This window comes from Neophocaena asiaeorientalis, unplaced genomic scaffold (genome assembly GCF_003031525.2).
Source record: "Neophocaena asiaeorientalis asiaeorientalis breed wild unplaced genomic scaffold, Neophocaena_asiaeorientalis_V1.1 scaffold192, whole genome shotgun sequence".
Taxonomy (NCBI): domain Eukaryota; kingdom Metazoa; phylum Chordata; class Mammalia; order Artiodactyla; family Phocoenidae; genus Neophocaena; species Neophocaena asiaeorientalis.
Genome location: NW_020185326.1, coordinates 1745290 through 1758234, shown reverse-complemented (window position 1 = coordinate 1758234; position 12945 = coordinate 1745290). Strand labels below are relative to the sequence as shown.

Below are 12945 nucleotides of genomic sequence, written 5' to 3'. Positions count from 1 at the left end.
TACCTGCTGTTGAACGGGTCTGGTAGGAGGCAGGCCACACTGTCCCCCACTGTATCCGCATGTACACACCTCACGTATACACTCGCCAAGCTGGGAAATGGGAGAAGCGGACCTTGTAGAAGAGAATGGAAGCATTCTAAAGCAGAGACTTGGAGGAGGCCGAAAAAGGGGAGTCTGAACAGAAGCATATTCGTGGCCTGTGTTATGGTTTTGTGTTTCTTATGAAGATGAAATTGGGGGAAGGGGAAGGAAGTTAGTTGAACAATTACTACATGCCCTACACTTTATATACACCAAATCATGTGCTCCCAGGACAACCCTAACAATGTTTTTTACTGAGGTAACTTTGGTTTATAATGTATGTTTCATGTGTACATTATAATTTGACATCTGTATACAGATGTTCGCCCCCAAAAGTCTACTTTTCATCTGCCACCATATAATTGACCCCCTTAACCTATTTTGCCCTCCCCCCGCCCCCCTTCCCCTCTGGTAACCACCAATCAGTTCTGTGTTTGTTTTGTTTATCTTGCCCTAACAGTATTCTTATCCTCATTTTATAAAAGAGGAAAGTGAGGCTCGCAGATAAGTAACTTGCCCAATGGCCACCCAGCCAGTAAGCCAGGAATCTGACCTGCTCTCTCCAACCCCAGAGCTCCTACACCCTCCACTTCTCCCGTTTCCTGAGTGGGGGAAGTTTAAGCAGAGCTGGAGAGTAAGGTAGAGGAGAACCAGGTAGAGAATATTCATGTGAATGTTCTGTGGGATTTGAGGAGCTACAGGAAAGATTCAGAGGCACTGGATATAGAAAACACGATGCAGAACAATGGAAGAGAGTATGGAAAGAGACAGAAGATGGTTAGAACAGACTCAGTTATGAAGCGGCCTCAGTAGGAAATAAAGACAAGTGGGTAGTAATTTAGAGAGGGAGTTTTAATGGAAGCAATAAAAGTGCCACTAATAAATGATGTGACTTTGCTAAGTAACTTAAGGGTAATCATCTTAGGTAAGAGTTAAAGACTAGCTAACATTGCATTTTTGCTGTATGTTTGGCACTTGTTAAGAGGCAAAATCCTATAGCGGTGGTGTGATTTAGAGGCTATGGAGTTTAAATCTGTGTAACCTTGGGCAAGTTACCTAAATTCTCTGTGCCTCCTTATCTAAGTTGGAGAGGATAATAGTACCTCCCTTCTAAGATTGCTGAGTGGATTAGATGAAATAAGGTAAACCCTCAGGACAGTACCAGACACATAAGTGGCCCTCAGTAAATGTTAGCTGTTATTATGAGGTGCTTTACATTCATCGTGTCTTTTAATTGTCGTAAATCTATGAGGTAGGTATTATTCCCATTTTTACAGGTGAGGAAACAAGCTCAGTGGGGGTAGACTGAGCACCCGTGGCCATCTGGTGATCAAACAGATGCTTCCTCAGCACCTAGAATGTGCTCAGCAGCAGACAGCCTGAACCATGCCCCAGGTCTTTCCATGGTCCCTACCCCCTGGCTCACAAGTCACTATGCAACGACATTCTAAGGGGGAAGGCCTGCCACCTGCAGAGATGGCCAGGCATTGACAGCCGCAGTCTGACCCCAATCTTTTTTCCCCTCATCCTGCAGGGAATGTGTGTGGTCCATAACTTTAAAGGAACACAAGGATCTCCTTCCAAACCCAAACCCGAGGACCCCCGTGGAGTACCCCTAATGGCTTTCCCAAGGATAGAAAGCCCTCTGGAAACCTTAAGTGCACAGGTACAGTAAAGTGGTTTTAGCAAACCAAACCCGGAGGCTCCAGGCCTGTTATCTTGGAGGTCAACTAATCCATTTCTCTACTGAAAACAGGACATAACTGAATCCACCCAGCAACAATAAAAATCTGACATGAAGGCCCTCAAGAACTTCACAGCTTCCCTCAGTTAATCCTGTATTCCTTCCAGGGCTTGGCCCTTCCTCAGGAAGTTCTTAGTCATGTCTAACTTAAACCCCAACTGCTTCAGAATACCTTGACCTCCAATGTAGTAACACACTTGTGAAATTTACACCAACCCTTGTGGGAGGCCAGTTTGATTTAGTAACTGGAACAACATTTGGAAAGAAATGCTTGTTAATGTGCTGCCACACATTAAGAAAGGTAACTAAGTATCCTTTTGGATCTGTTTTGATGACCATCAGAAATTCAATGCAACAGTACTAACTGATCACTTATTTACACCAGGACCTTGCTTCATGCCAGAGATGAATAACTAGCCACATAGTCCTGTGCTCAAGGAACTCACAGATGATCAGGAAAGGTGTATGTAAATCAGTAATCATAACATGGCATGCTGAATCAGATACACGAAGCACTTTGTGAACACAGATGAAGAAGAAATTTATTCTGAGGCAGGGAAAGCCACGGAGAAGACTTGCCACTTGAAATGAGCCCTGAAACATGGTATAAAGCACTGACTTTTGCCTGAGACAGTTGCTAGGTGCTTTACAAATATATTTTTATTTGAACAAAAACTTACTAAATCAGTATAATTCCCATTTCACAGATCGAGAGGAATATGAAAATAGCAACAGTAAATTTCTTCCCCAAGCCACATAGCCAGCAAGTGGGAAAACTGGCGTGAGTAGCTCTTTAAGCAGACAGAATGGGGATAACTAATAATAAAACAGGGTTTTTATATCATGACACGTTTGTCATGTAGCTGAGTCCTGCTAAAGTGTTTATTTTCTGTAATAGTCTATCTCGAAATCTTGTTGTATTTGGCATTTCCTTACTAAATCATTTTTACAGAGTGCAAGAGAAGCAAATCTCCTCCCACTGGAATTATCATGTACTTCCTATCAATATAGTATAAAATATTTCACTATTTAAAGAGTAACTATCAGACATCTGAGAAACTATCCTACTTCTTTTCACATTTAATGAAGTCTAATTTTATTAATGAACCAGAAAAAAAAAGCTATTTCCACCTTGGGAAAAATATTTAGGGCTCTCCATTAAACCCAGTGCCAAGTATTTTGTTCGTTTTCCCTTCACCTGTATTAAGGTGAAATTTTTGACTTGGTCCAATTAGAAATAACATAGTGAAAATTTTACTACTGATTTATTTATATGTAGCCAGTTAATGCAGGTTGAATGACGAATTAGCTAAATAATAAAACCTTGTAATGAAATGGTGAAATAGACTCTCCCTAGTTTTTCTTCCCTGATTATGTTCTTGTACCTGGTGAGGTCAGAGTGGTTCCCTCTATATTTTGAGATGAAGCAACTAATGACAAAGGTGAATTTGAAAAGCAAGCTGAGATGTTTGCCAAGTTCCACAAACATATCAGTCTGTCCTTGTAAATGCTGTCGACTTTACCCTGAATGTCCTGGTCAAAGAGCACCCTGTTTCTGCCCCATCCTTTTACTCAGCACTGCTCAAGCATCACCTTCTGTCTGAAGCCTTCTCCAGAATTCTCTCTTCTCCCTCAGGACCAGTAGTAGTTGACCAGGCCAAGAGACATCCAGGCCATGTTTTGGGGGATTCTACTTACATTGAAAAATGAAGTGCCAACCTGATTTCAAAACCTGCTATTCACAATATAGATTTTTTAAATTCTTTAAAAATATGTATTAGCTTATTATTCACTACAGGCAGTAGTTGAACTTTTCAAATCTGTCCATGTATCTTTATTTCCATGTATATCCCCTCATCTAGGCACAATTTGAGGCCTTCTGTGAATACCAGGCTTGGGTCAAAGAGACCCCAGGGCCCCAGGTGTGACTGCCCCTCACAATTAATGTCAGTAATCCCCTCATATCTGCCTCCCACAAGGACTGAGAGATTAAGTATATGAACCAGGTCTTTCTTACTCTTTATATTTCCTGGCATTCACTAGGGGTGAAATAAATATGGGATAGATGGACAGATGCAAGCCAGAACCAAAACCAACTAGACCCTCTAGTCAAAACTGAGAACCTAAAACTGGGCTCTAGTCAATATCTGAAACTCCATGGTAAATAGAAGTTTATGAGTAATGATGAACAGGATTTCTGCAGGCTAGTCAAAATAAAGCTACAGGAAGCCGGATGGAAAGTATTGCCTCTTAAGTGATGCCTTCCATACTAGTTGTGCAATATTCAAGTAACGAAGCATCTGCTTTCCACATGGGTAGTAAGGAGGATATACCCTTTATTTGTGGGTCAAGAAGAGAAAATGAGCATTTATTGCAAGCCCTCACATTCAGTCCTTACAATAATCCTGCAATTTGCGTTATTATTCGACTTTATAGATGAAGTAAGGCAAAAAGAGTTTAAGTAACATGCCGAAGGTCACCCAGTCAAGATTAAGACCCAGGCCCATCTAATTCCAAAGGCCCTTAAAAAAAAAAAAGGCCCTGCTTGCTCTTGTACACCACATGGCCTGACTTTAAGGAAAATTCCATTTTGAAATCTACAACTCTCAGCATTGAATATGGAAACACGCTCTAGGGGACAGTGTGTGTGAGCTGAGCTGCACAGGGCTGGCAGAGTTTACACTGAGCTACACCTCTTCCAAAATAAATATGCCCTGTGTTTTCCCCTGTGGGCGAGGGCTTCCTGTGCAACAGCAGCAGCCATGGCTTCTACTAGAAGCTGCTCCTTTGTAATTTCTGGGATAGAACCATCTTCCCGGGAGGGGGATCTGAGAGAAGATATGAACCTGTCTTTAAAGCACACATTCTCACATGTGAAGTCCATCCAGCTGTTCAGAGCACCTCAAGGAGAAGACTGTCTAGCTGGGGAGGGAACGCCCTCACCCTCCCTTCCCTTCTTCCAGAGACATCCTTTCCCCTTTGCCACACGGAGCCCCAGAGCTGCAGTGTTCTTTCCTCCTCTCCAAAAGACCAACTCAAATTTGAGCATTTGCCTTCTGTGGTTGAGACGGTACATTTTCTAAAATCTTTCCCCAATACTAAAGAGAAACCAGAAAGTAAAAAATTACAGAATCCAAACGAAACAAAAATGGTCGAGTTTCCAAAGCATTATTTTGTGATGCAACAGAGCTGTTGTATCCTAGAGAGACCAGCTCTGAGCTATCCTCATCCTGTGGCCTCACACCCACTTTCACCTGCGTAATCAAGCTTAGCGTTGAGCAACTGTGTCTTTGCTGAACACAGTTTATATTAACAGAGAAATGAGAGATGAGCCAGTGTGTTAACTCACTGTGTGTGGTATAAAGTCTCCCGTGTCTCCTGATGGGGGAGGGGCGATATAGGGGGGAGATGATATTTTTTTCTTTAACAAAAAAGAAGGATCCATCTTTCTCAAGACTCAGATGCCTATGACCTTACTCCAGAAGATTCTGATTCAACCATTCTGGGGTGCAAAGCCATATAAGAAAATAGTTCCAGAGGAATTCTAACGCTCGCCACCCCTTGATTTAGAACTAGTGATATTATAGACTTCAAATTATAAATAGAAAAATGAAAAGACTCGGAGAGTTAAAGAAATCTGCCCAAAGTCACCCAGTTAGTTATCTTAGGCTGTTAAACTACTTTATCTTTACCACCCACTTTTAAATGGACTCTTATAAACATATAAATGACCAAATTATTGACCAAAAGTTTAAAAAAGAAAGCATATTATAAAAGTAAAAACAAATTTTTCACATTATGGCAAGAAATATAAAAACCTCAATTTTCACAAATATAGGAGATAAAAGTACCTTGAAAAATATGGAATATTCAGTTTCTAAAATTCATAGTTGAACTCTCAAGAATATACATCTCTAGTGTCCTAAAAACAAACAGGAATCTGGAAACCCATAATGAATTAGATCTAAAGCCACCATTTCTTAAGGTATTTACCAATCCCGTAGACTGGAAGTTTTAAGTTCAAACAAAAGAGAAAGACTTGGGCCTGAAAAAAGGTGGGATTATATATGTTATATAAAACCAAAGAGATAAGGGTTATTATGAACAAACCATATAAGCAAAAATTAATGGAACTACAAGGAAAAGTGGACGAAGCTGCAATCATAGATTTTAACACTTCTCTCAGTAATAAGCAAATGAAATATAGTAAAAGACAGATGATTAATAAAGTTGATCTAAGGCACATATATAATCCTTCTCAAAACACACAAAACATTTAAAATAGACCACGTGCAAGGCTATAAAGCAAATCAAGAAACTTCAAAAGCATCTAGATCACATTCTCTGGAAATTCAAAGATACTTTAAACCAAAAACCCCTGTGCATCCGAAAATATTAAACTCATTGCTCTGGAACTCATGACTCGGAATATATCATATGGAAATTTTTCAAAGATTAGAACTGTTCAAAATTAAAGCCACAATGTTAAAAAAAAAAGATGTGGGATGAAGCTAAAGTTACTTTTAGATCTTCCAATGTTTCATAGAATATAGTTAAGTATGATATAAGACATGGTCTTATTTGGGTTGAAAATCAGGAAGTTTTAATAGAAGAGGTAACAATTCGAGGGTCCTTGGAAGAGCATGTCAGGGAGTGGGAACAGAATGAACTTGAGACAGGAAAGCAAGAGGATATTCTGGGGAGAATGTGTGCATGAGTCAACTAAGGTTTTATCTGCTTGTGTTCACAGAATCACTCTGCCTCTATGACCGAAGTTACCTGAAACGGCTGACGTGTCACAAGCTGCTTTTTTTTTTTTAAATCACCCTCCAATTCGATACTTCAAGGCACACAGTTACTTGATGTCAAACTGTGAAGACAAGTATTATGTTTATCTAGTTAGAGGCTAATGTTTTGTACATTTTTTGTATGAGGAAGTGATGTAGCTTGCCCTGATTTTTTTTTTTTTAGTCAGCTTTAATATATTTATGCCAGAATTTTAAACAAAATTTTCTTCTTCAGGTGTGCATCGAAGAACCACATTTATTCAATGGTTGATGTTGTTTTGTGATATTTGTACACAAACCTTCTTTTCTCAGTTTTATAGACACTGAAATGAAATAATTCACTTTAATCTTTTATTATCACAGTTGCTGCCTCCTCCAGAATTTTTGAATTTAAAAATTAAAAAAACTTCTGAGTTGCAGGGAAGACAATGTTGGTTTATGGTAAATTGCAAAATCAATTGTGTAGAAAGAAGTATTGCTTTGAAAAAGAACTTTTTCTGATTCCTTAACATGTGATTGCATTCTAAGTTAAAGTAACATATTAATAAAATCACCTAAGTTACATAAACAATGGCAGGAAATCCTGGATTTGAGGACTGTTGGGTATGATTCTTAGGTAATGGCCTCTCCTGGTTAAGAAATTCAAGATCTTTCTGCAATTATGTCTTTGGGCTGGCAGGTGACACTGCAGCCTTCTTTCCTGAAACACTGCCAGTACCAGCGTCCCCTGTCAACTCAGTTTTCTAGATCATATTGTATGGACTTTATATGCAAATGAATATTTTACAGTTTGCACAGTATTATTTTGCAGAAAGGGTATCAGAGCATCTACAACCTAGAGCCCCAGAGCAACAGCTTGACTTTGTGGCTTTTAATTGTTCTAGAATTTTAACTGCATCACATTTTTCTAGCATGGTAATAACTAATGTGTAACTTCCTTGAGAGCGGGCGCTCCCTTGTCTGTATCTATCAAAATGTTTTCTCGACACTTCCACGTTGGTCCTTCTTAGCTTTTTTTGTACATATTTTTTTTCTAAAGAAAAAAGTTATCACAAAATGTATCTTGGCTCGTGTCCTTTGTTTGAAACTTCATCCACTGGGCAAAGGTATTTGAAGAGTCACAATGACATGACCTCAATAAGTGTTTATCCTCCTCAGTTCCAGGCCTATGGGATCAATCCTAATAGAGGCACGGCTGATATGTCCTTTCATGAAGGAGTGTGTGTTTAGACAAAAGAATTCTTGAAATTAAGACACTCGGAGGCACATTCTGGATGCCTAGCAAGCCACCTTTGTCTTCAGCTTGCCCATAGATACTTCTAAGGTGTCAGTAAAAAGTCAGAATCATTTTTAGGAAAAGTTACCTCTGCTAAAACTCATCCCCCATCTCATTCAGGCCTAAACTTATTTGCACTTACATGTATATACACTCACACACATCTTTTGAGTGAAGTCTGACTAAAAGTTGGGAAAGTGGGCAAGAAAGGAAAGTGTTGAAAGCCCTACTCATCCCCGATGCTACGTCACAACCATAATCTGGTTGTTCAAAACAAGGAACCCAGAGAAGCTGTGATGACCCCAAGGCGGTGCTATACACGTCAGCATTGATATTAGAATCCAGGTCTGACCAACTCCAAATTCCATTCTTTCCACTACACCAAAATGTCTGCAAACCAAGTCCACATCTTTTCAGAGGTTTTTCAATGTCATCTACCTACTTAGGTATTAGGGTATAATTAGATGGTGTAGCTGACCAAAGCACATCATGAGAAAGATGCATTCTAGTTATGAGAAGGAATAATTTGTAAGCTCTGAGGCTTCCAATCTTGTATAAACTACCTAAGTATAATGTTGCCCAACTTCACAGTGATTCATCTTCTAAATATATAATTTTTTAATAACGGCAATGAGAGCTCAGTTTCATTGTTCATAAGACATTCTGAAAACTACTGGCAGACTCTATTGATTTTACATTGCCCATCTCTTATCACAATGGGAGACCATCTAAATATCTACCAGATATGGCATTTCCAAGAACATAAGTTGACCAAGTGAGGGTTACCCTTCTCCTCTTTCCTCTGGTTTCGATCTGGAAGAACCAATTAGAAGTGTTCTGAGATCTCTGGCCACAGACTCCAGTTTCCTGGCCTTGATATGTTATTGATGACTTCAGTGAGGGATGGTCCACAGGACACGACACTGGGGCACTTGGAACTAAGGACCATCTCTGGGCTCACATCCCTGGGATCACGGAGCCAGTCCGATTCCTCCCATTATGACAAGGCAACCTTAGTGTTACCCCTGATTTAGCCCCAAGTCATTTCACTGGCTTCACATTGATCCTGGAAGCCTGCCATTTGAGATTCATTTCATAAGGCTAGAGACCCCCCACATGGGCCTTTTACCCAGGACAAAGCCCTCTGTGTAAGTAGGAGGAGTGGTCACTATCACCTCAGGATGAAATCTGCAATGAGCTTTTCTTCCTCTTTTTAAAGAAAGCCCAGAGGAGCCTGAGAAGTCTGACTCTCTGTGAGAGGGAAGCAGGAAGAAACAAAAGAAAGGCTGATATAGTGTGTGGACATAAGCAACCTCATGAGACTGTTAGCCCCTGAGGATATTTATGACATCTTTCAGTTCTTTGATTCTGCACCCAGAATAGGATCTGACAGAGCCAAGTCTGTCAAATAGACAGGTTCCAGGGTTCCACTTAATTTGTCTGAAGGAGATTGTGACTCACTTGGAAATAAAAAGAATTTGCATGGGGCCTGAAGGTAAATGAAAGATAAGTGTATTTAGATACAGAAATGAGGGTGAGGAAACTCAGCAGTTATGAAGATGTGGGTGCCTCTCTTGGTAAATTCTAGAGCTCTCTCTAATTAGACTATAATAGACAGAAGGACTGTATGTAGCTCCAGTGAATCAGAAATGCAAGCAGGCATAATCCCATATACAGGAGGAGGAGCAGACATTATTGGTATGATTTAAAGAGAAGAGACAGGAATAGCATTTTTGTTTCCAATAAATTGCCTTGACTTCCCTATTATATGCAACTACCAGAACTTCGAGGGTGTTTAAGTGTCTTGGAGGCAGACACAAATACCAGATTGCCCTAGTTCGTTGTAAGGAGGTTGCCTTAAGTCTGTTACACTATTCTTGCCCTGCTGAACTCAAGATGTGTACTAGAACTTGTCTGTTATTTACTGTCATCTCTTCTACTATCATGGGAATTTTGGAATGTACATCAAATCTCTTGCTTGCATCCTAGTTCTTGGTCCAAATATCCCAGGATTGAGTGATACAATCATTCAACAGGTATTTAATGAGCATCTGTTATGTGTCAAGAGTCATGCCAAGAACTGGGAATATGCAACAAAATTGACCTACTTCTCACCCTTATGGAATTTTCGGTCAAGTGGAAGAAAAGAAAGACCACAAAACATTTAGGGCTTTGAAGGGAGACCTAGTTTAGATAGGGCAAGTGTTATGTCTTCTTTAAAGTGACATACACATTACAATGAGTTGGAGATGAATAGACAGAAAGTAGCCAAGAGAGCAGCATGTACAAACATCCTGGGGCAAAAACGAGTTTTACACATGTGAAGAACTGAAAGAAAGCCAGAGTGACACCCACTATCGGGTATCATTCCAGGGGAAGTTTAGGGCCTGGGGCCCCCTACCTTTTGCCGAGTCCTTTGTGGGGGTCCAGCTCTTCTCTGTGTTAAGGCAGCCGCCAGCAGAGTGGCCTGTTGTTTCATTCTCCATTGTTCCTTTTCCCTAAACATGGTCCCTGCCATTAAAAATTTTTAAGGCAATTTCAGCAAGCTAAGACATAGGCATTCCTAAAGTCCCTTCCTAAAGCCCCTTCCACCTTCTGCATTTTCCTTTGTGTATTAGAGGCCCTCTGACCAATAAGTCATATTAACCATCTTTAAATTCTCTGGGCCTCAGGGGCTGTATCTGTATACGCCCATAGGCTTTAAAGATCCTCTTTAGAAATTCTGAAGGCTCCTCATTCCGTTTCTGCATTCCCTCCTGTGCTTCATTAAGGCTTCTTTGTTTCGGCTCCCTCTTCACAATCCTGCAAGAATGCTTCTGCATTCCCTCCTGTGCTTCATTAAGCCTTCTTTGTTTCGGCCCCCTCTTCACAATCCTGCAAGAATGCAGTCTCGATAATGTCCAAGTTTGGGCCTATCCCCAGCATCACATCCCAGTTAGGATGCATTGCTGGTTCAGCTGTGCTGGCAGCAGCCTGTATCGGGCCGCCAGGGGTTTCTGAATGAAGCTCACTTGCCTCCTCCCCAGCTCTACCCAGCACCATTCTACATGCTCCTGAAATGAGGAGGGTGGTTAATAAATTTTGAACACCGGCCCAGGTCGGATTGTGGGTTGCAAGAAATCGATGAAAGAAAGTTTTCCATTCTTTTTGGCTCATCTCTATAAGTTGACATACTGTTTAATTCCAATTAAATCTGAAGTTTAAAAAGGAGAATGGGCCCAGGTCAATCCCATCGGCTGCTCCATTTCAGCAATCACACCTCCAGTGGGGACTTGCCTTAAGGGATTTTGCCCCACCCGACAAGATCAAAAAACAAAATCCCGGGCCTTTAACCCAGGTAACTCAACGGCTGTAACCTTTTATATTGTCTGCCCACATCCCACCAGGTGGGTCTCCAACCCACGACCGGGTCAGGATCGCACAAACAACCTGGGCATAGGTGTGTTTCTTTAACGAGGTTACCCAAAAGACATCTTCCAAACCCAAACACCCAAAACAATTTTTTTTTTTTTTTTTTTTTGCGGTACGCGGGCCTCTCACTGTTGTGGCCTCTCCCGTTGTGGAGCACAGGCTCCGGATGCGCAGGCTCAGCGGCCATGGCTCACGGGCCCAGCCGCTCCGCGGCATGTGGGATCTTCCCGGACCGGGGCACGAACCGGTGTCCCCTGCATCGGCAGGCGGACTCCCAACCACTGCGCCACCAGGGAAACCCCCAAAACCATTTTTTAACTGCAAAACGAAACTAAGTGCTGAAGGTTGGTGGCACCTCCCCAGAGAAATCCCAAGGACGGTCCTATTACAAATGGACCAGGCAGCTGCTTGGATTCGTGCACAGGCTCTCAGCACCAGCAAGAGGCCAACAAACCAACAGGCAAAAGTCGCATCTGAGCTTACCTCCTGGTGGACCCACCAAATTTGTTACTGAGCCAGGTTCATTTTTCAAGAGGCACAGCAAGCCAAAACGCTGAGTCACCAAGGCTCGAAGCAGAGGTTTTACTCCCAAGGCAGCCAAGAGAAGAAACCGGAGAACAAACCTCAAATCACCTCGCAGAAAACAAGGGGCTGGGTTATTTATGGGATGACCAATAAAGAAGCAGGGAAGGCTGAGGCGTGGGGGGAGTGGGGAAAGGTGATTGGGAAAGGGTGCGCGATAATCGTGGTCCTGCACAGGTGTAGCTAAGCTACAGGCCGCTCTACGTTCAAAAGGTCACCCAGCAGACACTACTAGCACCTGCCCAGCTGGAGGGTCGATGGTGCTACCCTTAACTAACTCAACTTGAACTATACACAGCTGAGACTCTAAGGTCCTGGAAAATAACTTAGGCAAACATCTTGTTTAGGCTAGGAGCTACTTGGAGGACATGCAAGTGTTAAAACGACCTTGATTAATGAAGGCAAGTGAAATGGATTTGACTAATCATTACTCAGTTTCAGATAGAACCAGGGGAAAAATAAAAGCAAGGAAATGCGATGAGAAAAGCATGTAAATACATTTTCGAATATTATCTTTATCACACCACATATAAACTCAAAAAAACATTTATTAATTGATGGTGGAATCATCACTAATTTGTGTCCAGAATTTGACATCCCCTACCCATACCCCATCTTGTAATCAGGGTGTCTAGAAAACCATTTTATTAGTTAAAATGTTGCTTGGTTAGCATGAAAAAAAATTCTTTTAAAGGTGAATAGTGTATACAGATCATTGAATAAGCCATGGGAAAGGCCTGCTGCACAGTCCTGGTCCCATGGCTAAGATAACTTTTCTATTGTTGACCCATCTATATTTCCTCTATTGGTGGATTTTCTTCTCTGACCCAGTTTTTCTCATTCAGGGCAATGATGGATATTCACTAAATCTTTCTCCCTGAGGCCAGAACACACCTCTGGTTGGTCTGAATTTTTCTTTCTGTATGTGTGGTATTATCAGTTAAAGTATTGTAAGGCTCTCTGTCTTTGAACTAGTCTGTCTTTTAATATTATGTGTTGAGCTAACCAAACTAAAAAATTATAAAGACACCATATCCAACCTAAATTCTAGTGGAAGCCATAAT

General features: G+C 41.3%; 1 protein-coding gene across 3 annotated transcripts in view; it reads left to right on the top strand.

Annotated features, from left to right (window-relative positions):
* PLPPR1 (phospholipid phosphatase related 1) overlaps nucleotides 1-7647 on the top strand; it is a 350894-nt gene extending 343247 nt beyond the window's left edge. For 2 of the 3 annotated variants that reach the window (XM_024734435.1, XM_024734434.1), the window contains exons 7-8: nucleotides 1616-1747; nucleotides 6576-7647. In XM_024734435.1, coding sequence (XP_024590203.1) covers nucleotides 1616-1747; nucleotides 6576-6608 — 165 coding nt within the window. In that variant the 3' untranslated portion in view covers nucleotides 6609-7647. The remainder of the gene's footprint in view (nucleotides 1-1615; nucleotides 1748-6575) is intronic. The other variant, XM_024734436.1, reaches the window with a different exon arrangement.
* Nucleotides 7648-12945: the final 5298 nt, after the last annotated feature.